The sequence below is a fragment of the Hyperoodon ampullatus genome (genome assembly GCF_949752795.1).
Source record: "Hyperoodon ampullatus genome assembly, chromosome: 14".
NCBI lineage: Eukaryota > Metazoa > Chordata > Mammalia > Artiodactyla > Ziphiidae > Hyperoodon > Hyperoodon ampullatus.
The window spans coordinates 75,397,946-75,425,921 of NC_136927.1; the positions used below are offsets into that span (position 1 = coordinate 75,397,946).

Here is a 27,976-nt window from a genome sequence, read left to right on the forward strand (position 1 = left end):
ACGCATTTTTACTCAGTCTTGAGAAACATTTGTCCTGGGGTTGGATGGACATTCTGCATAATTAAACTGGAATATGAACTCTTGAGGTCTTCAGAACAGTTGTGTACTATAAAGAATTTTGAGAATTATCTAACCATTTAGGGAAAGCAGTTCTGAATTACAAAATACAGCCATTCAAGCATATGACACCTTTATGAGAGTCATGAATATTTTATAATGTTTGTATCTTATTATTCTTTTTTAGTTGCTGATGTATATTCATGATGAGCGGATTAGGAGAAAACTCCTTGGATCCACTGGCCCCTGATTCACGAAAACGCAAGTTGCCATGTGATACTCCAGGACAAGGGTAAGCAGTTTATTTCCTGATACTTCACCAAGGGCGCCTCCCCCGCCTTTCTTTGTTTTGAAGATAACATTTCAGCTTTTTTTTTTTTTTTTTTTTGCGGTATGTGGGCCTCTCACTGTTGTGGCCTGTCCCGTTGCGGGGCTCCGGACGCACAGGCCCAGCGGCCATGGCTCATGGGCCCAGCCGCTCCGCGGCATGTGGGATCTTCCCAGACCGGGGCACGAACCCGTTTCCCCTGCATCGGCAGGCGGACTCCCAATCACTGCGCCACCAGGGAAGCCCCAGCTTTCTTTATTTGCATTTTCTGGTTAGATTTGTTTGTTTGTTTTTGTCTTTGTTTAAATAATATGATTTTGCTTTGTGGTAAGTACAGTGGTACAATGATGAGATGGGGACATTCTTATGTTATAATAAAGGCTTTATGGCTGATTCAGGTAGAAATGAGAATATTATACTAACTGTGTGATATTGTAAGAAGCATTTCTCAATAGAGGACGTAAGAGTTAGGAATAGATCGACAAGATTATTACAAGTAAGAATCTTTAGTACCCTTTAAGAACATGTTATAAGTTGATATTTTGGCATTTGTGAGGTTTCATCATTCTTTTCCTGAATGAAGTTAGAAGTTTAAAAAATAGAAATAAAATACTCTATTTTATGCAGTGATACTTCATAGCTTTTTTAGTATTTGTCAAGGTCAGTATCACTTGAATTTTACTGTGATGGTTGCAAAGTAAAAAACAACCTATAATTCATAAAACCTCATAATTAATAAGTAGCTCTTACTGTTTTTATTATTTGTTAATTTTATTGTCTCTTCGTGGTAAAGACTATTTATCCCCATTTTCCAGATGATGAAATGAGACTAATGCCTAAGGCCACTAGGCTAACAACAGGTGGACTTGAATTTAGGTTTGCGTGAATTTTAACTGTATTGTACTAGGTCTCCAAGACAATGTTATGGTAGCCTTAATGGGCTCTATTTAGTTTGTTTATATATGAGTGTAATGGTGTTGTGTAGGTACTGATTCTACTCATAGCTCTTTTGTGATAGATATATTTATGGCCTTTTTTCCTCCCCCCCTCCCAGCCTTACCTGCAGTGGTGAAAAGTGGAGACGGGAGCAGGAGAGTAAATATATTGAAGAATTGGCTGAACTGATATCTGCTAATCTTAGTGATATTGACAATTTCAATGTCAAACCAGATAAATGTGCAATTTTAAAGGAAACAGTAAGACAGATACGTCAAATAAAAGAGCAAGGTAATACAAAGTAAGAAAACACTCAAGTCTTTTAGAAGGAACTTGTTAACTGTGTTCACATTTGTCTTTTACTGCCTGTTGCTTAGGTGGGAACTGCTGCTCTTTGAGGGCTCTCCTCTGTGGGGCTAGATGGACAGATGAGTTGACCAGCTTTGCTCTTTAGGAAACAGTCACCAGAATTGGAAGAAGGCCAGCGTTGCTCACCCTGTCACCTGTCAGTTCCCTTTCAGGAAGCAATGGGATAGTACATTTAGTAGGGAAAGAAAATTTAGAGTATCTTCTGTCCTCCTGGGTAACTCAGAAGTTTAATTTTAACCTTTAAAAACCGTAGCATCATTTTCTTATCAGGAAATGTGTATGTGCTTATGCACATCTGTGTGCGTGTCTCTTTGTGTCTGTTCGGGGAACAATTTGAAGTGGATTTAATCTATAACTGATATGTATGCTATTTGTAGTATTGCCTTATGTCTTTTTAGGAAAAGCTATTTCCAGTGATGATGATGTTCAGAAAGCTGATGTATCTTCCACAGGACAAGGAGTTATTGATAAAGACTCCTTAGGACCACTTTTACTTCAGGCAAGTATAAGGTTTTAGCTATACGATAAGCTGTGTTGATATAAAAAGAAAAGAAAGAAAGAAAAAAATTTTGGTTAGGATATGAGAGCAAAAAGAAAATGTTTCTTTTCATGAGGTAGAACTCAGTATTCTGAATATGATGATAAAATGCTCTTATATTTAAAATACACATAACTCATGAGGTCCTGTGGCACCCTGCTCCCCCCCGCAATAAAAATGCATTTGGGCATATTTTAGCTCAGACTTTTTTGTGTATTTTTGCATAATTGATAGTATGGCACACTACAGGTTTATATTTTGGAGGAAGTTTTAAGACTTAAAATACGTGTTTTTTGTAAGTAGTTGTCTTAAGTAGATTGAGTTAAGCTATAGCGCTTACAGAATGTTTCTTTTTAAGTCATTACCTGAAGCCCTTTATTCAGGTTCATTTATCAGCTGTTTTTATTCCAATTAGTTTGTTCCAGCTACTTTTTAGTTGATCAGTTCAGTTCCTCTTTGTAAATTCTCCCTAAGGAGTGGTATAGTTCCTGTAGCTTGACTTGGTAACAAATGGAAAAATGGGAAGCACTAATGATGATTTTTCATATTTTTAAAAACTCCTTTGAAGAAGTAATTCTTCAAAAATTAGATGTTAATTCAGATTTTGTCTTTACTGTCATCTTTTCAAATTGTCTTTTTCATACAGCCCTGTATTGATGGTGCTAATGTTAATAGAAATGATGGCTCATAGTTGTTAAATCAACAGTTTTTTTTCAAATTCTATTTAGTACTAAGGCTGGTGTCTTAGTCTGCTAAGGCTGCCATAACAGAATACCACAGGCTGTGTGGCTTAAACAACAGAAATTTATTTCTTACAGTTCTGGAGGCTGGAAGTCCAAGATCAAGGTGTTGGCAGGCTTGGTTTCTCCTGAGACCTACCTCTCTCCTTGGCTTGTAGATGGCTGCCTTCTCCTTGTGTCTTCACGTGACCTTTTCTCTGTGTGTGTGCATTTCTGGTGTCTCTCTTCTCATGAGAACACCAGTCCTATTGGATTAGAGCTACCCTTATGACCTCATTTAACCTTAATTACCTCCTGAAAGGCCCTATCTCCAAATACAGTCACACTGAGGTTTAGGACTTCAACATATGAATTTTGGTGGGGGAAGGGATACAGTTCAGTCCGTAATAGCCAATATTAACATATCCCACTTCAGGCATTGGATGGCTTCCTGTTTGTGGTGAATCGTGAAGGAAACATTGTATTTGTGTCAGAAAATGTCACCCAGTACCTGCAATATAAGCAAGAGGACCTGGTTAACACAAGTGTCTACAATATCTTGCATGAAGAAGACAGAAAGGATTTTCTTAAAAACTTACCGAAATCTACAGGTAGGCTTTTAATGTGTATCTTCCTTTTTTTAAAAAAAATATTTATTTATTTATTTGGCTGTGCTGGATCTTAGTCGCGGCACACGGGATCTTTGCTGCCGCATGTGGGATCTTCCTCGTGGCACGGGATCTTTAGTTGTGGTGTGTGGGATCTAGTTCACTGACCAGGGATCGAACCTGGGCCCCCTGCATTGGGAGCACGGAGTCTTAGCCCCGGACCACCTAAGTAAGTTAAAAAAATTTCTTTTTCTTGATCATTTCTTAGAAAATTGAATATACCTTTTAGAAAGCCAAGTGATGATTTATGTAGAACAGGGCAAGTGGTAGATAGCAAAATTTTCAAATACAAATTTAGAGTTTGGTATACATTTCATGGGTCTAAGATATACAGTGAGTTACAAAATAGAAGTGAGATACCTGTTGAATTTGAAATTGAAATTATTCCAGTGTTTTATATATTGCCACTTTGAAATGTTATTGTAGAAATTACTATGGAAGATGTATAATGAGAAAATATGTATAGCTTAAATTCTTTTTTTTTTAATTGGAGTATAGTTGATTTATAGCTTAAATTTTTGATGATAGTCATGGACTGAATTGCCAGCTTTTAAAAAACTCCTTTCAATTTGTTTTCTAAAGTTAATGGAGTTACCTGGACAAATGAGACCCAGCGACAAAAAAGCCATACATTTAATTGCCGTATGTTGATGAAAATGCCACATGACATTCTGGAAGACATAAACACTAGTCCTGAAATGCGCCAGAAATATGAAACGATGCAGTGCTTTGCCCTGTCCCAGCCACGTGCTATGATGGAGGAAGGAGAAGGTGAGAGTCATCACATGCTTTGTGGTGATTATCAAACAATAGCAGCCAAACTTGTCGTTTTGTAATTTCCATTGTTGTAATTCTTCCCACTGAATTCCATGTTCTTACTTACTTGCCTATTGAATAGACACATCCAAAGATTAAGTATAATCCTTACCTGGTTAAATTTTCTATTGTAGATTTGCAGTCCTGTATGATCTGTGTGGCACGCCGCATTACCACAGGAGAAAGAGCATTTCCATCAAATCCTGAGAGCTTTATTACTAGACATGATCTTTCAGGTAAAAACTGTGCATGTGTGTATGTTTTGTTCATCTTGAAAATTTTTATAAAAGTTAACTTTCTTCAGCCTGCACTATCATTTAAGTGCCTACACTGTAACGAATACTTTGCATGGATTATTTCCTATGTTTCTTCTAATATTATTATTATTTTTTAAAATATAATTTAATTTTTTATTTTGTTTATTTTTGGCTGCGTTGGGTCTTCATTGCTGTGCAGGGGCTTTCTCTAGTTGTGGCGAGCGGGGGCTCCTCTTCCTTGCGGTGCGTGGGCTTCCCATTGCGGTGGTTTCTCTTGTTGTGGAGCATGGGCTCTAGGCACGTAGGCTTCAGTAGTTGTGACACATGGGCTCAGTAGTTGTGGCTCGCTGGCTTTAGAGCTCAGGCTCACTAGTTGTGGCGCATGGGCTTAGTTGCTCCACGGCATGTGGGATCTTCCTGGACCAGGACTCGAACCCGTGTCCCCTGCATTGGCAGGTGGATTCTTAACCACTGTGCCACCAGGGAAGTCCCTTATGTTTCTTATACAACCCTAGGAGAGAGTCAACAAAACCTTGGGCATTTAAGTTGGGTGTATTTGACACTTAAAATCCCTCAAATAAACACACAAAAAAATGTAGACGCACCTGGCTTTCTCTCCAAATAGCATTTCAAATCAGAAGCCAGTATTTCTTTTCTGTAACTTCAAATCCATTTTTCTTAAAGAAGTGCATTTCAAAAACACGGGTAATTTAATGGGAATTACTGGGAGTATTGTTGACATCAACATGAATTTCAGTTTTGGTCTGTCCTTTTTTGCTCATGAGAGTAAATAATTAAAGTCAGTGCAGTTGATAATGCACAATGATGAAATTAAACACAGTGGCAATTTTCTGTTTAATAGGAAAAGTTGTCAACATAGATACAAATTCACTGAGATCTTCCATGAGGCCTGGTTTTGAAGATATAATCCGAAGGTGTATCCAGAGATTTTTTAGTCTTAATGATGGGCAGTCATGGTCCCAGAAACGTCACTATCAAGAAGGTAAAGAATTTGGAGGTTAATTCTGGATCTTGTTTGTCATTGTGTTTGATGTGCTATAGAGCAATAAGTATATACATGACCATAGTTGTTTTTGTCTGTGTGGGGTAGGAAAATGATTCTTGAGCATTCTTATGTTAGCCTAATTTTGGTGGGGTCCAGTCTTTCACTGGATTTTGAAAATGTTGGACTTGTGTATTTCCTTTCCGTTTTCTCCTGTATGCATTTGTTTTGCCAGTTGTAGTTACTAGTAATGGGATATTTTCTCCAAAAGCTTATATCCATGGCCATGCAGAAACCCCAGTATATCGATTCTCTTTGGCTGATGGCACTATAGTGACTGCACAAACAAAAAGCAAACTCTTCCGAAATCCTGTAACAAATGATCGTCACGGCTTTGTCTCAACCCACTTTCTTCAGAGGTAATGATAGATTACTTTGTATTCTCATTAAATGCAGCAGTGTTCTCGAGATGCTTTATTATTAGTGTAAAAAGGGAGAAGAAAAAATAAGAAGAAAAGCAGGCAGTGGTTGGGTTTGCTGAAGTGCACTTAGATTCCTGAAGTATGTTTTCTTTAAGGTTATATTTTTATGTGTAAATGAGGATTTGTTCATTAAGTAATTAATTCCTGGGAAAGCTGGAGGATGGGAAGGCTAGTGGATAAAAGAATACATAAAATCTGACTACCTCTGTTACTTTTCATTTCTAATGATATATTACATTGCTTTTAGGGATTGAATTTAAAATTTGAAGGTAGACTTCAAGAAGAAATAGTTACTATTGCTGTTGCTAATGGTAAATGAGCAACACAGGAAGGAGCAGGATATTCACCCATTAATTCTCTTGAGTAATTTGCAGGCACCTCCAGGTTAACTCCTTGGTATATGGGAACTCTTGTAAAGCCCCGCTGAGATTCCAGCTAACATAGCTTTGGGCCCTTCGTGGCGCTCTGATGGTGTCACTCATTTAGATTCTGTGGCTTATTAAAAGTATGTTATTAGATTAATAACTGATCAGTGTCTAGATTGTTATTGTCACTAGGCATTGGAATGGCGCCTAAGAAGTTAAGTTTCTGGGACACTTACTTCATCCTTAAAAAAAAAAAAAAATCTGATTCAGGCTTCTACCGCATGCCTGTAATTTTTTAGTAAAACATTGTTCTGTTTCTTTGAAGGGAACAGAATGGGTATAGACCAAACCCAAATACTGTTGGACAAGGCATTAGACCTCCAGCAGCTGGATGCAACAGTTCGGTAGGCAGCATGAACATGTCGCCAAACCCCAGCTTGCAGATGCTGAGCAGCAGGACCTACGGCTTGGCTGAGCCCGGCACCACGGGGCAGATGAGTGGAGCCAGGTATGGGCCTTCTGGTAGCATAGCTTCAATGAACCCTGGGCCAGGCATGCAGTCACCATCTTCCTACCAGAACAACAACTATGGTCTCAACATGAGTAGCCCTCCACATGGGAGTCCTGGTCTTGGCTCCAGCCAGCAGAATATTATGATTTCTCCTCGTAATCGTGGGAGTCCAAAGATGGCCTCACATCAGTTTTCTCCTGTTGCAGGTATTTGTGTTACATTTCCTTTTCTTTATTTTTTTCTTTTTCAGTAATTCTTTTCTTTCCATACCACTGTAATTCTTGTAAAGTTAATTCATTTTAAAACAGAAACTTTGAAGTGTTAAGTAGTGTTTTGTTACAGCGTCTGATAGTCTAATTCTTTTCCTGACTTTTCTCCAAATCCAGGTGTGCACTCTCCCATGGGATCTTCTGGCAATACTGGGAGTCACAGCTTTTCTAGCAGCTCTCTCAGTGCCCTTCAAGCTATCAGTGAGGGAGTAGGGACTTCTCTTTTATCTACTCTGTCTTCACCAGGTCCCAAATTGGATAACTCTCCCAATATGAATGTAAGTCAACCAAGTAAAGTGAACAGTCAAGATTCCAAGAGTCCCCTAGGCTTGTATTGTGACCAGAATCCAGTGGAGAGTTCAATGTGTAAGTCAAATAGCAGAGATCACCTCAATGACAAAGAAAGTAAGGAGAGCAATGTGGAAGGACCAGAGAATCAGCGGGGTCCTCTGGAAAGCAAAGGTCACAAAAAATTACTACAGTTACTTACCTGTTCTTCTGAGGACCGGGGTCATTCCTCCTTGAACAACTCGCCCCTGGATTCAAGTTGTAAAGACTCTTCCATTAGTGTCACCAGCCCCTCTGGGGTCTCCTCTTCGACGTCTGGCGGAGTGTCCTCCACCTCCAATATGCACGGGTCACTGCTGCAAGAGAAGCACCGGATTTTGCACAAGTTGCTGCAGAATGGGAATTCACCGGCTGAGGTAGCCAAGATTACCGCCGAAGCCACTGGGAAAGACACTAGCAGTACACCGTCTTGTGTAGAAGGAAACGTCAAGCAGGAGCAGCTAAGCCCTAAGAGAAAGGAAAACAATGCTCTGCTTAGGTACCTGCTGGACAGGGATGATCCTAGTGACACGCTCTCCAAAGAACTACAGCCCAAAGTGGAAGGCGGCGTAGACAGTAAAGTGAGCCAGTGCAGCAGCTCCACCATCCCGAGCTCAAGTCAAGGGAAGGACGCCAAAATTAAGACAGAAACAAATGAAGAGGTAACTTGTCTTCTGTATATTCCAGCTTAGGCGTTGTATTTCAGCATTGCATTTCTGTGTTAGAAAGACAATGTGTTATACACAAATTCTTACTTTCTGTTTTAGGTTTATTTAATGGAAGTTAACCTGGAGCTGTCACTTTTTCGGTAGCTCTTCTGAGCATCAGTAAAGTGTATAATTATGATGCAGTGTAGAAATAATCAGATATGTATGCTTTCAAATGTGACTGTACCTCATTAGTAGGCAATTTGAAATCTTTCTTGGAAGTTTTTTTTATTGGAATGAGCACATTGGGTCATTAAGTGTATGGTAGAAATGGGAAAAACCTTTTGTATTAGGCAACAGAATTTTGATTTTTACCTAAGATCAAGTTTCATATACATGATCACATTCTATACAAGCATTTCCCAGAGTCCTCTCGAGGAACACTATTCTGGAAGACGTTAATATGCACCTGAGAAAATTAAAGTCTTGGAGAAGTCCTATTGTTAGGATGTGTGTTTAACTTTGTTTAAACTTTGTTTAGTGTTTCCCAAATGTATTGACCAAAAGCCCCTTTTAAAGCATAGCTATGAATATCTTGTTGAACATCAGCTTATTTTTATTAAAAATTATAAAAAAATTTTTTATTATTAATCATACATGTTTTCAGAAGTATGTGTAGAGGCAGACATCTCTTGTCAGCTCATGATTCTGACTAATGTTTGCTGGAAAATATCCTGCAGTTTGAGAATTAAACATATAGGGTAAATTTAAAAATGCCCCTTTGAAAGCACCTCTAAACCCACGGATTTATCTCAGTATTTTCAACTGTTTTTACTTTCAAGGAAGTAGTGTAGGGATAGGGGTCATAATCAGCTAGCTAGCCTCTAAGTTGGGTGTTACCATTTCAGGTAACTATTGTGTTTTACTTGTTCCCATTTCATCTCTTTTCCTCTGATGAGTACGTTTTATACCTATGTATCTAGTAATGTACACAGGTTAATTAAAAAAAATTATTTTCAGGGATCTGGAGACTTGGATAATCTAGATGCTATTCTTGGTGATCTGACTAATTCTGACTTCTACAATAATTCCATATCCACAAATGGTAGTAATCTGGTAACGAAGCAACAAATGTTTCAAGGAACTAATTCTCTGGGTAAGAAAGAACTAGATTTTATTCTTGCTGCCTTTGAACTTCTGCACACCTGTATGTACTCTTAATTAAAACTAGGATCCAACTTTAAAATGTGTACTCCACCTTAGTTTCTTTTACTAATTTATATGTAGGTGATTTTAAAAGCTTTTTGGACAGTTTCCCATTTCTAACTAATATGATGCTAGTAATCACAGGGCTTATAGGAAAATGTTCTTCTCTGGTTGCTGCAGGTGAGTAGTAGGTACTCTGTACCTACTAGTACCTTTATTTGTCTTAGGCACAGGGAATTGGATTAAAAAGCAAATCAAAACCTGTCCTTTGACACTGACTTACTTTGGTGTTTGCTGGTTCTGACCCAACCTCTCTCCTATAGCTGAGTGTTTCTTGATTCATCAGTTTAACAAGGATATATTATATGTATCAATTGAAAAAGAATAATCCACAGTTATCTGGAAAGGTGGTTATTCATTTTTAGTGGCACTATTTCCGAAACTGAAATGGAAAGTTAGATCAATCAAATAGGTTAGAAAAAACAAAAAGAAAAATGTTAGGAGGAAATTTTGTTTTATTCCTTGCTTGATTAGAAGGCAACTTATCTGGTTACATTTAGTTGTAAAATTTTAAACTTTAAATATGCATGTTAAAGAACTTCCAGGAGTTTGAAACATTGGTAAAATTTTTACTATTAAGCGAAGCAGAATATGAATGACCATATCAGGCTAGAGAACAGTGCCTAATACTTCAGCCAACACCGAGACTCTTGTTTTTTACTTTATTTGGAATACAAGGCTTTTTTTTTCTTTTTCTTTCTTTTTTTGGGGGGCTTAGTTATTTATTTTGTAAAGGAAGACAGTGTTTATTTTGGTAAGAAAGACATTCTTGGGTGGGTGGTATTTATGTCTTGCACTTGATTATTTATGTACTGAATCATCAGAGGATATTTATGTATTGTGCTTTTATGTTTTATGACAGGTTTGAGGAGTCCACAGTCTGTGCAATCTGTTCGTCCTCCATATAACCGAGCAGTGTCTCTAGACAGCCCTGTTTCCGTTGGCTCAAGCCCTCCAGTAAAGAATATTGGTGCTTTCCCCATGTTACCAAAGCAACCCATGTTGGGTGGCAATCCAAGAATGATGGATAGTCAGGAACATTATGGCTCAAACGTGGGTATGTTATTTCTTTTTTTTTTTTTTAATTTTATTTTACATTTTATTTATTTATTTTTGGCTGCCTTGGGTCTTCATTGCTGTGCGTGGGCTTTCTCTAGTTGCAGCGAGCGGGGGCTACTCTTCTTTGCGGCGCGCGGGCTTCTTATTGATGTGGCTTCTATTGTTGCGGAGCACGGGCTGTAGGCGCGTGGGCTTCAGTAGCTGTGGCATGTGGACTCAGTAGTTGTGGCTCCCAGGCTCTAGAGGGCAGGCTCAGTAGTTGTGGCGCATGGGCATAGTTGCTCCATGGCACGTGGGATCTTCCCGGACCAGGGCTTGAACCCGCGTCCCCTGCATTGGCAGGAGGATTCCCAACCACTGCGCTACCAGGGAAGTCCCTGATATGTTATTTCTAATGAATATTAATGATTAAAAATTTCTTTTGGGAAAAGCAAATTTAAAATACTTAATTGGAATTAACAGGATTTTGAATAACAGTAGCATGTTTCTTTCATGAGTATTCTTCATTTATTCTGTGTCTTGGTGATTTAAACTCTCAAGGAGACTTTCAGTCCAAGACATTTTCTTCTTTTTTTCTTTCTTTGGCCGCGCTGTGGGGCATGTGGGATCTTAGTTCTCCTACCAGGGATTGAACCTGTGCCCCAGGGAAGTCCCGCAAGACATTTTCTAATCTGTAATGAATACATAGCAATACAGGCATACCTCAGCAGTATTGCAGGTTCTGTTTCAGACCACCGCAATGAAGTAAATATCACAATAAAGCGAGTCACGTTAATTTTTTGGTTTCCCAGTGCATATAAAAGGTAGGTTTACACTATACTGTATTAAGTGTGCAATAGCATTATGTCTAAAAACAAATATATGTACCTTAATTTAAAAACACTTTATTGCTAAAATATGCTAACCACCATCCGACAACATAGGGTTGCCACAAACCTTCAATTTGTAAAAAAACGCAGTGTCTCTGAAGCACAATACAGTGAAGATATGCCTGTGGTGGCCTATCAGAAATGTCTTAATAGTTGGCCAGCCCTATTTTTAGAATGACAAAGCACTTTTTTGTCAAGGCTCATGTGTCTAATGACTGTACCTGTATGATATAAGAAGAATTTCATTCTTATATGGAAAATACCTAATTTCTGTTTTAGGTGGACCAAACAGAAATGTGACTGTGAATCAGACTCCTTCCTCGGGAGACTGGGGCTTACCAAACTCAAAGGCCAGCCGAATGGAACCTATGAATTCAAACTCTATGGGGAGACCAGGAACGGATTATAATGCTTCTTTACCCAGGCCTGCCATGGGTGGCTCAATGCCCGCCATGCCTCTTCGGTCCAGTAGCATCCCAGGTGTGAGACCAATGTTGCAGCATCATCATCAGCAGCAGCAGCAACAGCAGCAGATGCTTCAGATGCGTAAGCATTCCCTTCATAAGAAAAGAAAATTAGATGCTTTAGGCTAACTTTTGTCTTTGGCTTATTTGAAAATTTATCCTTTCTTTTTGTTCCCCCAGGGCCCGGTGAGATTCCCATGGGGATGGGGGTCAGTCCTTATGGCCAAGCAGCACCATCGAACCAACCTGGTTCCTGGCCAGATGGCATGTTGTCCATGGAACAAGGCCCTCATGGGACTCAAAATAGGTGGGGCTTTATTAAGTGACCCTGTGGAAAATGTTAGCATTGGATTATCTAGAAAAGGGTGAGAGCACAGGAACAAACCTGAAAGAGAGTGAGAAAAACTCTCTGTAATTGAGGTACTCATTGCCGTCTGTGTGTAAAAGCGAGGCTGAGTCTGAGACAGCATGCGTTCATGGGAGAGGGAGGAGACAGGACTGTATCTCTCAGCGGTCGGGACTGTTGAGTGGTCACACCTGGGAGCCTCCATGTGCCATAATTGTCTCTCATAATGTAACAATCCTCCTCCATGAGGAGAGGGATAAATTAGCACTAGTTTGACAAGATAAATGATGCGCAGAGGGTGAGCCTCAGTTTTCTGGAAAGTTCATTTTTTAGGATTGGATAATTCTTTTCTAAAATTATTTAAAACGTTTCAGGGATGAAGGTGAAAGTGAAATATAGCACGCTTTTATTTTTGTGAAAGAAAGATTGTGGGTTATGTCTATTTCATTTTTTAAGTTTGGTCAGTAACTCATTGACATGAAAGAGGCTACCTGTCACTGTCAGCTCTGACTTGAGTTCTACAATAAATTAAGCAAAGAAAAATGAATTGATCTGTTGAGTAGACAGAAGTGTAACTACATGAGCTTATTAACTTGAGTGCTTCTCTACCCAGTAGAGAACAAATAGTTTCATCACAGAATTTTTCTGAGACTGGATAAATGTCTAGCTCCATGCCCCTGTAATGTGTTGGAGAACTGTGGCATTGCTGTGGGGTTTGTGTTATACTTGTATGGGGTTTGTATTATACTTGTCGATACATGAGCTCTGTGGGCTGTGTATGAAACAAAGTTATTTTGGTAGAACCCTGGGCTCAGTTCAGCATTTCTACCTTTTTTCCCATTCTTTTGTTGATTTCTCCAGCCTGCATTATCCTAACTACTACCACTTCTGTTCTTGTAGGGTCTTGAAAACACCACCCTCTTCATCCCTCCAATCTCCTTTCCCAAATCTCTGCTATCCTCTAAATGTCAAGGGATCTAGCAATTACATTTTGGTGGTGGAATTGGGAGTTGTAATCTAGATATGGTGGTCGAAGATGACCTGGTGAGGTTTAAAATTGTGGGTCTTAAATTTAAATTGATGCCGTTTGTTCTTTTCTGCTACTCTGTTAGTTTATTATTTACACTTGTATTATTTGAGTTATTGCATATTAAAAATACTGTGTGGGGTTACTTTGATCTTTTTTTTTTTTTAAGAGGAAAAGCACCATTGAAATTGAATCTAAGTCTCTTTTTAGGCCACTTCTTAGGAATTCCCTGGATGATCTCCTTGGGCCACCTTCGAACCTTGAAGGCCAGAGTGATGAAAGAGCATTGTTGGACCAGCTGCACACACTCTTGAGCAACACAGATGCCACAGGCCTGGAAGAAATTGACAGAGCTCTTGGCATTCCTGAGCTTGTAAATCAAGTAGGTAGCAGTACTGTGGAAGTAGAAATGTTTGTGTGTGTGTTTGCGTGCATGTGTGCTCGCATATATCCATGAAGCCATGGACAACAGTGCCTATATGTGTATCTTTTCTCTTCTTTATGTACAGCACTACATTCATGGATACCAGCATTAAATTTAGAAATTATACTTTATAATTGTGATAGAACTTCCAGCAACTTACTGTTGTATAAAGATGCCAAATTTTAGGCAACCATAGAAATGATCCAGTAAAACTACTATACAGTTTTTAAAATGCTGCTTTTTGCATATGTTAGTTGAATCCTCATTTTTATAATTACCTCTTTCTACTACCTAGACAACCAGTGTATACTCTGAGGAGGCAAGCTTTTTTTGTGTTAAACAAAACCTGTTTACACTGGTAAGTCTGTGAATATCCCAACAACATCATCTCCTATTCCTAGTTACCTATTCAGCCTTATGAAAATATGCCATTTACAAATCTGTATTTTTTGAAACATATATTTTGTAGTGGATCTTTTCATTATAGGATGTGTGTTTGGGGGCACTTGTGTTAAGTCTGTGTGTTTAATGATAAATGGGAAAGATCCTCAGGATTCTCAGGCTTTGTTGGGGAGACAAATGTGTATAAAAAGAATTACATTTCAGTGTGGCAAACACTGCACAGAACTTTTTAAAGGGTGGTTGAGAAACACGGAGCAGTGATGATGTACACCTGGGGGTACCAGCCACCTGTGAGCCTGACCGAGGAGCCGTGTCTGACCTGGCTCGGGGAGGAAGTGAGGGTTACATGAGGACCGAGAAGCTTTAACTGCCACTAGGATTTTTTTTTGTTTTTGGTCTGTGTCGGGTCTTAGTTGCGGCACTCGGGATCTTCGTTGAGACATGGCGGTGCAGGCTCTTCGTTGTGGCGCGTGGGCTTCTCTCTAGTTGTGGCGTGTGGATTTTCTCTCTCTGGTTGTGGCGCGTGAGCTCCAGGGTGCGTGGGATCTGTAGTTTGTGGCACACGGCTCTCTCATTGAGGTGCACGAGCTCAGTAGTTGCAGCACGTGGGCTTCGTTGCCTTGCGGCAAGTGGGATCTTAGTTCATCGACCAGGGATCGAACCAGCGTCCCCTACACTGGAAGCTGGATTCTTTACCGCTGGATCACCAGGAAAATCCCCTAGAATTTTATTTAAGCTGGAAATTGTTTTCTTTGTCTTCATGTAAAATAGTTAACGGTCCTTATATAAAAATCTGACAATCACAAAAGTACATATTTTTTTAAAAAGTTGAAAAATCCTCCATAATCTTGGCACAAAGAATCATAAGTAACTTTTGTGTGTATATTTTAAAAAAAAAAGGAAGCAGACTTTTAAAATACTTTTGTGGCCTGTTTTACTTTATGAAAGTCATCATCAATCATCTTTTTTTGTTTAATGTATACATCTTTAATTTTAATGGCCAAATAGTATCCATCTTTTTGAACACTATTTAACCAGTTATCTACTGATGAAAATTTAATTGTTCCTAAATACTTTCTGTTATAATTCTATGAATTACTTACATCTTGTTCACTTTGTCTGTTTTCCTAGCTACAATCCAAGAGAAAGGATGATTGGGTTAGAAGGCTTATTTTAGAGGTTTATCTACATACTCTCAGGCAGTTTTCCTGGATGATCGTATAGCTGCTTTTCCACAGCAGGGTGTGATGACTCCAGTCCATCACCCTCACCAGCACTGCTGCCATGGCCCACGAAGATGAAAGAACCCACAGTGTGAAAGAGCAAGTGACGGGACAGATATTGAGCAGGATTATTCTTTCACATCCTTGCCAGTCTGATGGGCAACAAAGATTCTTGCTTTAATTTGTATTTCTTTCATTAGCAAGATTGAACATATTTTATATTTTTTGGCCATTGAGATGTGGTTAATAGTTTAATAGTTCTGATGGGGTTTTTATTTTGTTGATCTGTAGCGATGCTTTAGTTACTGATTGTTGATTCCTTCATTTAACAAATATATGTCTTCTATATGCCAATCAGTCTTTCCTTAGGGACTGAGGAGCAATAGTGAACAACTTATTTCCTGCTCCCAGAACTCAGGCAAGGAACCACACAGAAGTAGACATGGTGAAGGAGAGGTTACGAGGAAAGGCATATGATGCTGTGAGACCTTTAAATACAGGGACCTTTTCTTAGAATAGGGTGGGATGTCAAAAATTTTCTCTAGGGCTTCCCTGGTGGTGCAGTGGTTGAGAGTCCGCCTGCCGATGCAGGGGACACGGGTTCATGTCCCGGTCCGGGAAGATCCCACATGCGGCGGAGCAGCTGGACCCGTGAACCATGGCTGCTGAGCCTGCGCGTCCGGAGCCTGTGCTCTGCAACGGGAGAGGCCACAGCAGTGAGAGGCCCGCGTACTGCAAAAAAAAAAAACAAAAAAAAAAAACTGTAAAAAAGCATGTTTGCAGGATGACTGTTAACCTGTCTATATTGTATATTGTAAATAATTTGCCCAGTTTCTTTTTTTAAAAAATAAATTTATTTATTTTTGGCTGTGTTGGGTCCTCATTGCTGTGCGCAGGCTTTCTCTAGTTGCGGTGAGCGGGGGCTACTCTTCATTGCGGTGTGCAGGCTTCTCATTGTGGTGGCTTGTCTTGTTGCGGAGCACGGGCTCTAGGCGTGCGGGCTTCAGTAGTTGTGGCATGTGGGCTCTGTAGTTGTGGCTCGTGGGCTCTAGAGCGCAGGCTCAGTAGTTGTGGCGCACGGGCTTAGTTGCTCCACGGCATGTGGGATCTTCCTGGACCAGGGCTCGAGCCCATGTCCCCTGCATTGGCAGGTGGATTCTTAACCACTGTGCTACCAGGCAAGTCCATCCAGTTTCTTTTTAGTGGGGGCTTGTTTATAGTTTTGTTCTTTAGTTTAAAAATGTTTGTGTTTTCAAAACCAGGATGATGAGATAAAGAATAACTGGGGACTGACTTGAATAGTCAGGAAAGGTTTTTCTGGAGAGATGACATGTAAGCTGACACCTGAAGGATGAGAAAGAACTAGCTAGGCAAACTGCCTAAGGAAAGAACAATCCAGAAGAGGTACAGCTAACTCAGAGTTGCTTAGGCAGGAAAGAGCTTGCGGGTTCTAGGAAGTGGCTGAGGTTGGTGAGAACAGAGAGGGAGCCGTGTGAGATGACGTTGGGGAGGTACATGGAGGCTATGTTCTACAAAGCCGTCTTAAGAGTTTGGACTTTTTCTGTGTATTGGGAAGCCATGGAAGGATTGTAAGCAGGGTAAGGATGAGACCACTTTTCCTTTTTTGTTGTAATTAATTTTTATTTTTCAGCAAAGTAATCCATTTTTAATTAAAAAATAAAATGATAAGAAAATATGCTTACTGAAGAACCACAGTTCCTTTGCCCACTGGGAAATGGTGAAACTCACCTCTTTATTTTGGTAATATTTCTAAGGAATATGATTATGCAGCTATTTCTTTATCAACTTCCGTCTATATCTATTGATTTCCAGATATGATAGTTGACTATGCGTTCGTAGTTCCTTATCTGAGAACCTTGACATCAGATATGCTTTGGAATTGAGGAATTTTGGGATTTTAGAAGGGTAAAATTGTGCATGGGTACCATATATTACAAAATACTCTTGATAGAGTTTCGAGCAATACTGTAATTTTTGGGCAATAGCCTGTGATCAAACGTGCTAACACTTCTACAGCAAAATACATAATCACACTAAGTGGGATATTATAAGATTATGTGTTGCTTCGTACAAGTTCAGGCCAGGTTTTGCTGTTAAATACATTTGGTACTAATGAAAAATTGTTAGTCTTTTTTAAAGAATGAAAAATTTTTTGGAATTTTAGGTAAGAAATTGTGGATCTGTATTTATACCCCCTTCCTCTAGTACGTACCCTCACACCCATACCCTCTACATATGCGTGGGCACGTGCAGTCTCTCCCCTCAAGGTGACTGTCCCTTGTTTTTAAATAAATAGGTACCCCATATTTACATCATTTTGGCTCATTGCTGAGCCAGGTGTAGTTGCATAGGCTTTTGTTTTTGGTTTGTTTGAGTTAATTGCCTTGTCTTTTTATTTGCTTTGTTTTCTACATACTTACTGCTAAAAGTTTCTCTTACTTTTTTCTTCTTCTTCACATGTTCAGACACATTAGATAATTCCTCAGTTCTTTCTCTCCCTGTTATAGTTCCATGTCCCTCTGTTTAACTCTGCCCTTTTGAGCCTGCTCTAGAAATTAATAATTGTCACTCTTCTCCTGTGCTGGATCCTCAGTTTCTTGAATCTCAAGTCATTTTCTTTCTTGATTTACTCCTTTGTTTGCTGAAACAAAATTTCTGTTAACTTCTCTGTCCCTGCAATTTTTGGGTCCTTCTGTGTTTGAAAATGTCTTTATTCCACCCCACTGCACCTCTGGCTGCCGTGTATTAAATTCTAAGTTGAAAGTAATTTCCTCTTAGAATTTTGAAAGAGTAGTTCCATAGTTTTCTGGCATCCAGTGTTGCCATTGAGTCGTATTGCAGTCTGATGGCTGAGGGCTCCCCTGGTCTGTACTCAGCCTCCTAACCAGCCCCCTGTCTGGGCGCCCTCCCTGACCTTCTCCTGTCCCCAGTGGAGTGCTGCCTTGGCTCCATGGGAGACATTGACTCAGTCCTCAGGTGGGTTTTCTCTGCAGGCACACGGGTCTCAGTTTCTTTGCTGTGTTGAGTTGCTTACTCCTCCCTACACTTCCTGTCTTCCAGATGCCTGTTGAAATTTTTTGTCTTGTTGCCTTCAATATTCTCTCTCTTTTTTTTTTTTTTGATAAATACTACCTTTTAACTTGTTTGCTGTCATTTTAGCAGGGTTAGCAAGAAAGAGTATATTATGGTCTGATTTACGTTATAAACGGAAATCTCAGATTGCTGTCTGGAGGAGGGAATTGGTATTATGGCACAGAGTAGACGCACAGATGGCAGGGAGGTGTCTTGGGAAGGGTCATGGCGATGGAATGAAAAGAAGGGAAGGCTATGCGACGTGTCACGGAGGAAAAGCTGACAGGACCCGCGCCCTGTGTGCACACATATGCACTCGCACACTTGGGAAGGGAGACTGAGGAGTTGTTGGCGTTTAGTTCTGGGTGACTGGTGTTGCCATCTATTGTGATGTAGGGAAGATTGGAGAAGAAATGGGTTTTTTTTTTTTTGGTGGGAGGGACTGTTGATAATCATGCCTTCTGTTCTCTACACGTTAAGTTTGAGTTGCCCAAGACGTCCAGGTAAAGATGTTGAGTGGGCGCCTGTATGAGCACAGTTAAAACTGAGTCCGAGGCATTGGAGCTGGAGAAAGAAACTTGGCAGTTGTCACCAGTGGATGAGGATGCTGAGTAGAAAAGGTAGCGAGAGGAAAGAAGAGGGCCCAGGGCGGGTGAGCTCTCAACATTCCTCCAAGGAAAGGCCCGAGATGGGGGAGAAAATAGAGAATGGGGTCACGGTCACCGCGGGGTGAGGTGTGCTTTAGGACGACACTTGGTGAAGGTGTCAACTGCACACTTGGCATCCTGTGCCCGAGGACGAGAAGATAAAGGTGGATGCAGCACCTGCCTGGCTCTTCTTGTCTTAACATGGCAGGCTCTCCCCTCCTTCAGAGTATTTATTTTTACTTCTTTTTCTGCTGGACATTACGTTGTATGCATGGTTAGCACATAGAGAAGTGATACCTGGCATATAACACACTTAATAAATACTTGTTGAGTTAATAGTTTTCTTTCTCCTTCTCACGTACAAATAGTGGATGACTGACCACCTGCAGGGTTTTTATTTATTTATTTATTTAGTTTTGGCTGCGTTGGGTCTTCGTTGTTGTGCACGGCCTTTCTTTAGTTGCAGTAAGTGGGGGCTACTCTTCGTTGAGGTATGCGGGCTTCTCATTGCGGTGGCTTCTATCATTGCGGATCATGGGCTCTAGAGTGCAGGCTCAGTAGTTGTAGCGCACGGGCTTAGTTGCTCTGCCGCATGTGGGATCTTCCTGGACCAGGGCTTGAACCCATGTGCCCTGCATTGGCAGGCGGATTCTTCACTGCGCCAGCAGGGAAGTGCCCCACCTTTAGGTTTTGTTCATGTGGTGAATACACCTCAGGGGACATGGGCTGTTGTTGATTTACCTGTTTCTACTAAACTTGCCTCTTGCCGCCTTCAAAAGCATTCTTGTGCAGATTACATGAGAATTCATTGATCACAGTGATTTTCATTGATTTATTTTACACTTGGCATGGGAGGTCAATGTTGGTACAGAAATCTTGTCTGGAACAAATAGTATTTCTCCAGGTACTCAATACATTGTAGGTATTTGGCTCAGAAAATATTTGAGTGTCTCCCTGTGTGAGACCCTGTGCTCCGTAAGCACTAGTACACAGCTATTAAAAGATGGTTTGGTCTCTGGTCTCATGTAATTTAAGACAATAAATTTGATTTCGCTTTTGGAATTCTGCAACGTCATCGTTCACATACATTGACTTATATTTTTCACCTTCTCCAGAGCATTGTATTTCTGTTGCTTTCCCACATGTACTTTACTGTTCATTTATGTGTTTGATGTTTAGGGACAAGCTTTGGAGTCTAAACAGGATGCTTTCCAAGGCCAAGAAGCGGCAGTAATGATGGAGCAGAAGGCAGCATTATATGGGCAGACGTACCCGGCCCAGGGGCCTCCAATGCAAGGAGGCTTCAATCTTCCGGGACAATCACCACCTTTTAACTCGATGATGAATCAGATGAACCAGCAAGGAGGTTTTCCTCTCCAAGGAATGCACCCTCGGGCCAACATCATGAGACCCCGGACAAACACTCCCAAGCAACTTAGAATGCAGCTTCAGCAGAGGCTGCAGGGCCAGCAGGTAACCAGTCACACGCCCGAAGCAACTTTCCCTTTGGCCGCCTCCTCTTTCATTTGTTTTTGGACTGTGTTCTTTCAGGGCCCTTGCCACTGGCTCTCTATCCCTCGTCAACTAAAGAAATTCCTTTCGTTTTCATTTCTGTTAACATTTTATTTATATGGATGGTTCCTTGCTAGGGAGTGGTTGTACTAGAATTGGATACCTTTCTATAAGAATATTCTATTGTATAGGTTGAAAAATAAAAAATGTCCGAGAGGATTGCTCTTGGGGGAGAAGAGTTTTCTTGATGGCTTCGTAGTCTTAGAGGTAGATAATTTCTATTATTAAAAAAAGTCCTTAATGTTAATAGCCAGATGTTGAAACCTTATTGATTTGAGCAGTTTCTGTAAGGAACCTCTGCTTTCTAGATGTGTTATACAACTTGAGCTCTTTTAATATTTTTTTCTGTTGTTTCCTTTGTAACACATTTTTAAAAATTTATTTTTATTTTGTATCTTGAGTGCACTGAGTTCTTAAATGTGGGGGAATCGAACCACATAAGCAGATGAGTGAATTGAGAATCCAGTGAGCCGGAGACCCTTCCAGTGTATTAATGTTCCTAAAAGTCAGCGTAGGTACTCAGGAAAGCTGTGTTAATGCATTCATGGTATCATTTTTTACCATTTTTATTTCCACTAAAAATTACCCAGGAAAAGGTAGCAGAAGTAGTTTTTTCCAGTGTTACTTTGATCAAATTAAAGCTATTTCCCCAATAGCCTAAGTAATCCCAGAGAAAATCTGACTTTACAAATCCTTTGAGTTCCTGTTGAAGACATTCTTTAAGCTGCAGAATTGCACTTTCACTTTTCCTCCCGTTGCTGAACATGAAGGCCTCACATGCCAGCCAAGGGCTTTGCAGCACCAAGCTTTTTGAAATGTGAAAGTGTGCTGCTTCAGCTTAGCCATGACTTAGCCCGGTTAATGGGTTTAGAGGTGTCATCATGACCTCGCTGGGTGGTGCCAAGGGTGTGGACAGCTGTTTGGGCTCATTAACGTGCTCCACTTGCATTCTAACCACCCTGTCTCTCCCCAGTTTTTGAATCAGAGCCGTCAGGCACTTGAAATGAAAATGGAAAACCCCACTGCTGGTGGGGCTGCGGTGATGAGGCCCATGATGCAGCCTCAGGTCAACTCCCAGGTGAGAATAAGTCTCTCCGTGTTCAGGGCTGAATGCCCCGCACAGGGCTTGGCCCATGCTTGACTCTCAGTAAATGTTTATTAAACAAAGACAGTACATAATCCCCAATTTCTTGTGTAAGAACCCATCCCATGGTCCCATCACACTTTTTTTCTTCCCTTTGTCTCTCTTACTGGTAACTAGGAAGAATCAGAGGAAGAGAGGTTCTTTTATTAAAAACCACTGATTCATGTTTTTAAAGTTAGTTCCCCGGGGGTGGGGTGGGATGAATTGGGAGACTGGGATTGACATATATATACTACTGATACTGTGTATAAAAAAGATAACTAATGAGAACCTGCTGTATACTTCAGGGAGCTTTGCTCAGTGCTCTGTGGTGACCTAAATGGGAAGGAAATCCAAAAAAGAGGGGATATATGTATACATATAGCTGATTCACTTTGCTGTACAGTAGAAACTAACAGAACATTGTAAAGCAACTGTACTCCAATAAAAATTAATAAAAAAATTAATTCCCGGGCTTCCCTGGTGGCGCAGTGGTTGAGAATCCACCTGCCGATGCGGGGGCACAGGTTCGTGCCCTGGTCCGGGAAGATCCCACATGCTGCGGAGTGGCTGGGCCCGTGAGCCATGACCGCTCAGCCTGTGCGTCTGGAGCCTGTGCTCTGCAACGGGAGAGGCCACAACAGTGAGAGGCCCGTGTATTGAAAAAAAAAAAAAAAAATTAATTCCCTTTGTGATCAGTTGCTGTGTTGTGAAAACAGCTACCATTTACTTTTCAGGAATTGAAAATAACAAATCTGTAAACTTTTTTCTGTTGCTGGATTGTGAAACCACATGCTCACTGCGTAGAATTTGAAATTATAAGAAGTATAAAGAAGAAAATAAATAATTTATCATCCCACTCTCAGTGACAGCCTCTGAGATGACCTGATTTCCCATAGTGGGAGGAATGCTGTTAAAGTTCTGTCTGCCTCCAGCGCATGGCGGACACTATATTAAGGCACTTCCTTAGTGTGCACAAGGCAGGTGACTACACGAAAATCCCTACTGTGCTTTGAAATACTGTTAAACAACAACAATTCTGAAATGCCTAGTTTTTGCTGTTAGACCTACTCGGAAGTACCGATACCTATATATTTTCCTGATAGTCAGACCTCCTGTATAAGCTGAGCTAGGATGCTTTCCAAAAAGAGGATAAATGTTTGCTTTTTGGTGATGATCTCTCCTAGCTGGCAAATCAACAGGTCAGCTTCCTTGTTCAGTGCTTTGATCCCGTCACCTCCTTACCCTTCACCTCTTCTGTCAGAAGGTTTAGAGAGACTACAAGAGCTTCTGGGGTGGATTCCTGCTTCTCTGAGCATAACCCTATTGCATTGCTTTGTTTTTGGCTTCTCTTTTTTGTTTCTCCCCCAAACATAGTCTCATTCCTGCCCCTTTGCTTCTTGCTGTTTTATTTCATAGTTTTTGAAAAGTTTGTCCTCGAATTCTACTCCTAAAATGTTCTCTCACTTTGAGGAGTGTTTTCTAACTATGTCAAAGCCTGATGACTTTTCTGCTTTCGTCCCCTAGCCCCCAGTAATTTCCAGGTCCCTGTTCTCCCCCAATGCCCATACCCACACCGAGCCAGAAAGCCCTGACCATAATGAGAATTGTGCGTTTCCTTTTTTGTAATTATATAGAAAGGCATTGGGTGTCTTTTCTCTTTGATACCTCATGTGTATGGGGGCCCTATATGTATGGAATTGGCTAGCTCTTGCCACATGTGCGTAATTGCGTTCGTTCTTGGGTATTAGCAGGGTTTCCTTAACGCCCAGATGGTCGCCCAGCGCAGCAGAGAGCTGCTGAGTCATCACTTCCGACAGCAGAGGGTGGCGATGATGATGCAGCAGCAGCAACAGCAGCAGCAAACCCAGGCCTTCAGTCCACCCCCTAACGTGACTGCGTCCCCCACCATGGACGGAGTCCTGGCAGGGCCTGCCATGCCACAAGCTCCACCCCAGCAGTTTCCGTATCCACCAAATTATGGTAAATTTGTCAGGGATAATAATGTCTTCCTCAAAGTAACATTCCTACGGACGTAAGAGTCACTAGGTCTGTTGTATATTAAAAACAAATGCTATTCACTCTCTTTCATTTCACAAGAGAAACAAAATTAATTAAAAAATAACAGAACAAAGATGTCTACTGCAGTGCACAGGTGATTGTCATTGAGGTAGATGATCTATCATAGTTCAGGTTTTTTCCCATCGGGTCTTGTTTTTACAGTTCCCTACATCTTAATTTGGAAGAAAGACTTAACCAGGTCCTGTCCAGTATGTCCCAGCATAGTAGAACTCTGCCATCTCCGAACAGTGAGAGCAATGCACTGTGTGGGCCTTTTGAGTTCCTTTTCTTGGTGGCTTAGACATATTAATTACAGTCATGCCTTTGTGAGGTTCCAGGAACATGGTGGGAGTGGGGCTAGAGGTATCTATTGCAGAGATGACATTTGAGGATGCGTCCCTGTCAGCTGGGAACACAGCTCTTTGCCCTCTAAAGGGGGATGGAGTGGGGAGCAGCGTGATATGGTGTCCTTTTTATACAGAAAGCTCACGGAAGTAACTGCCCTTTGGGGGATCCACACAGCGTGCATCTCTGTAGTAAGCCTGGCTCTAGTTGTCACCTTGGTGAGAAGCAAGAATTACTAGCAGGCAGCATCTTTATACCTTATACTTAACACATTCCCCCACCTTTAAAAAAGAAACTCAAGTTACTATATAGAAAGCTGATATTCTAAGGAGGTAGCATTTGAGCATTGTAATTTCTTTTTCTTCTTCTTTCTTTTTTAAAGGGATGGGACAACAGCCAGATCCAGCCTTTGGTCGAGTGCCTAGTCCTCCCAATGCGATGATATCATCAAGAATGGGTCCCTCCCAGAATCCCATGATGCAGCACCCTCAGACCGCACCCATGTATCAGTCCTCGGAAATGAAGGGCTGGCCATCAGGAACCCTGACCAGGAACAGGTGAAGAACAGGGAATTTTTTTTTTTTTTGGCTGGGCCGCTTGGCTTGCGGGATCTCAGTTCTCTGACCAGGGATTGAACCCAAGCCCTCGGCAGTGAAATTGCAGAGTCTTAACTACTGGACTGCTGGGGAATTCCCAGAATAGGGACTTCATAAAAGTCGGCCACATTCTAGTGCCAGAAGTTCAGGGAAATAGTCTCTGTGTTTTTCAGCCAAGCCTGTTTGGATGGGGAGATCAAAGGTCCTAGGCTTACATTGGAGAGTGTGTGATCTGGCTCATCTGTTTTGAGAAGCCTTCTTTACTGTGCTCATCTCCACGAGGGTAGTGAGTACAGAGAGCTGTGAAAGACAGAGGGCAGACTGTCAGAGTTTTCTCGCTCATGTTCTCTGCTTGAGCACAGCGACATTGACAGCATTGCGGTAGTCTCTGTGTGCATGTCCTGTGTTATGAAAATGACCCAGGAGGTAATTTCCCACTTTCTTTACAGCTCTTTTTCCCAGCAGCAGTTTGCCCACCAGGGGAATCCTGCAGCATATAGTATGGTGCACATGAATGGCAGCAGTGGTCCCATGGGACAGATGAACATGAACTCCGTGCCCATGACTGGCATGCCGATGGGTCCTGATCAGGTACGGGGTGGGGGGATCTGTTCCTTACCTTTCTCAAAAAATTTTTCTTGTTCTCTGGAGAGAACCAAAGCCTCAACTGAAATGTTAAAGGTCCTAGGTAGATTTTAAACTTGGATGTATAACTTAAAAATATATGTAATAATTGAAAAAACTTTTGGTTTGAAGGCATTGGGCCAGTTGATACTTTCAGAAATCTGGGATCTAAGAACTGAATCAGTCAGCCAGAGCCATGTTGCAAGCCATCAGTGTAGACATAACGGATTCTTTTCTGTTGGGCAAAGTGTGTGTTTTACTCATGTTACTTCTGGTTGCCAACAGAAATATTGCTGACATCTCTACACCAGGACCTCCAAGGAAATCACTGTACAAATGACACTGCACTAGGATTATTGGGAGTAAAGAATCATTGTCTAGGCACCCAGCTTTGAAGAAAGGACCAGCTTTGATCTCCATCAAGGGTATTTCAAGTGATGTCATTTGAGCAGGCAGGACTGGATTTTAAGCTGAAGCGTGATATCTACCTGTTATTTTTCCCTCCTCCTATGTATCATGGTGTTTAAAACAAATCTTTTTGGCGTTCTGCCTTTTCAGGATGTGATTCTGGAGGTACAGAGTGTTACTGATCACAGAACTGTCCGGTGTCACTTTTTTCTGCTTGGCTATCCAAAGTCTTTGGAAAAAATGTAGGTGGGCCAGAGGAACATTGGAGAAATCAAGAGATTAGAACATCCGGTTTCTTGATAGTTGCGGTATTGGGTGAAGAGCATGGTCCCAACCTCGAGTGTTTTTGTCACTATCAGGTTCTGTCCCGGGAGTGGGCCTTTCCAAGTTCTCCCTTAAGGATAGTGTTGAGTTGCTCTGACCCTACTCTTGGTTGCCCTAGGCTTTTTCCTAAATAGCATTTTTATCTGCCCCTAATGTCCTGTAATACTTCACCTCCAGGAATTGTCCTTGGTGTCAGATGGCTTCGCAGAAGGGAAAATAGATGACAGTATTTAATTGCAGCAGTCAGTGGCATTTTTTCATATGCTAACGTGCAGCGGAGTGCACTTTATTTAAAAAGTAATGGATAAATGCAATATTCTCGAGGTCTTGAGGAATGGTGAACCACATACCTAGTTTTTGTCTAAACTAATCTGTTGGACAAGAACCATGATTTTTGTTGTTGTTGTTGTTGAAAGTACTGGTTTCACCCGTTGCCTATATGGTAGAGCAATAATGCTTTTTGAAAATAAACTGCAGAAAACCCAAGGCCAGGTACTGCATTCTGAATCAGAATTTCGCAGTGTTTCTGTGAATAGAATTGCTTTTGTAAATATGACCTTTAAGATACTGTATTATGTAAAATATGTATATACCTTTTTTTGTAGGTCACAACAACTCATTTTTACAGAGCTTGTGAAACTAAATATTTAACATTGTTGATTTCAGTAAGTTCAGCATGGTGAGGTTACCAGCAGAAGTCACCCCCTGAATTTTGTGACCTGGGGGATGGGGCAGTGGCCAACAGCTTTTCCTTGCCCCCAGCCTGAGATGCCTCGCTTGTTTTCAGTCCCTTAATCTAAATGCTTTTTAAAGAGATCATTTAGATGTAGACATTTAAATTTTTTTAAAAAATTTCTCTACCAGAACTAAGCACTTTGTTAATTTGGGGGCAGAGAATAGATACGGGGAAATAAACTTAAAAAAACCCCCAGATATCAAGGATTTTAAAAGATCAAGCAATTTGATTTCAAAGAAGAATCTTGGATTTTAAGCAGTCCATAAATTAAATGGCAATTCATGGTATTTTTTTTTTTTAAAGTGAATACGTTGTCTTCTCATCCATTTTAGGAGTGCTCTAAGGTTTTGGTTGCTAGGACCTGAGTCCCACATTGAGATCTCAGGCGTAGAATCCTCAGTGTGTGGTTCCTGGTGTCTGCTCAGCTTGTCTTGTCCTTCCACTATTGTGATGTTTTCCCCCGAGAATTGGAGGAGTAGCATCATGGTTATTTCCTGAGGAGTTCAGTCTCCATAGCAGCCAGTTTCATGCGATTCAGAGCCGAGGTCTGACTGGGCGCCTTTGCATTCCCTCCCCGCTCTGCCCCCGCCCCTTTCTGCTGCTGCCACTTGTCAGTTGGGAATAGGGAAGACAGTCAAGTGTAATTCCCTTTACCTGGTTTGCTTTATCAGGTTCAAACAGTTGAATGAAATTGGCTTTTTGGATTATCTATGAATTTCGAAGTCTGTTAGCCTCGGTGTCGTTTCCTAGCAATAACTGAGAGCCAGTTAAAATTTTTTCACACGTTTAGCCAATATTTCTAGGTGTCTCTGAAGGTGAGATCATTTAACTTCTTTGACTTATGAGTAAGTGAAACCTGTGTTTCCAGAACCACCACTAGAGTGGATTTGAGTTTCACACTCCCCCCCACCTGGTTAAAAACAAATCTAAGATTATAAATCCATCAGCTTCCATCTGAGTGGCCTCTCCTTTTTAGATAACACGTGCTCTGGTCTGGAGACAGAGGCAGAGCTGAATAAGAGTCTCTTGTCTTTTTAGACACAGTTGTATCAGATGTATCTGAACCTTTCTTGTT

At 41.0% G+C, this 27,976-nt stretch overlaps 1 protein-coding gene across 1 annotated transcript; it reads left to right on the top strand.

The window, feature by feature from the left end:
* Nucleotides 1–263: 263 nt before the first annotated feature.
* Nucleotides 264–26,016, top strand: NCOA3 (nuclear receptor coactivator 3; the record flags this gene model as incomplete). Its single annotated transcript, XM_079718941.1, has 21 exons — nucleotides 264–349; nucleotides 1,440–1,612; nucleotides 2,089–2,189; nucleotides 3,384–3,558; nucleotides 4,198–4,386; nucleotides 4,566–4,667; nucleotides 5,551–5,691; nucleotides 5,963–6,110; nucleotides 6,864–7,255; nucleotides 7,436–8,307; nucleotides 9,313–9,448; nucleotides 10,421–10,615; nucleotides 11,766–12,032; nucleotides 12,131–12,257; nucleotides 13,534–13,705; nucleotides 20,292–20,585; nucleotides 21,658–21,762; nucleotides 23,562–23,790; nucleotides 24,596–24,770; nucleotides 25,259–25,400; nucleotides 25,719–26,016. 21 exons carry the CDS (start codon nucleotides 264–266, stop codon nucleotides 25,728–25,730), a joined length of 4,233 nt encoding a protein of 1,410 aa, XP_079575067.1. The 3' UTR covers nucleotides 25,731–26,016.
* Between the last annotated feature and the right edge of the window lie 1,960 nt (nucleotides 26,017–27,976).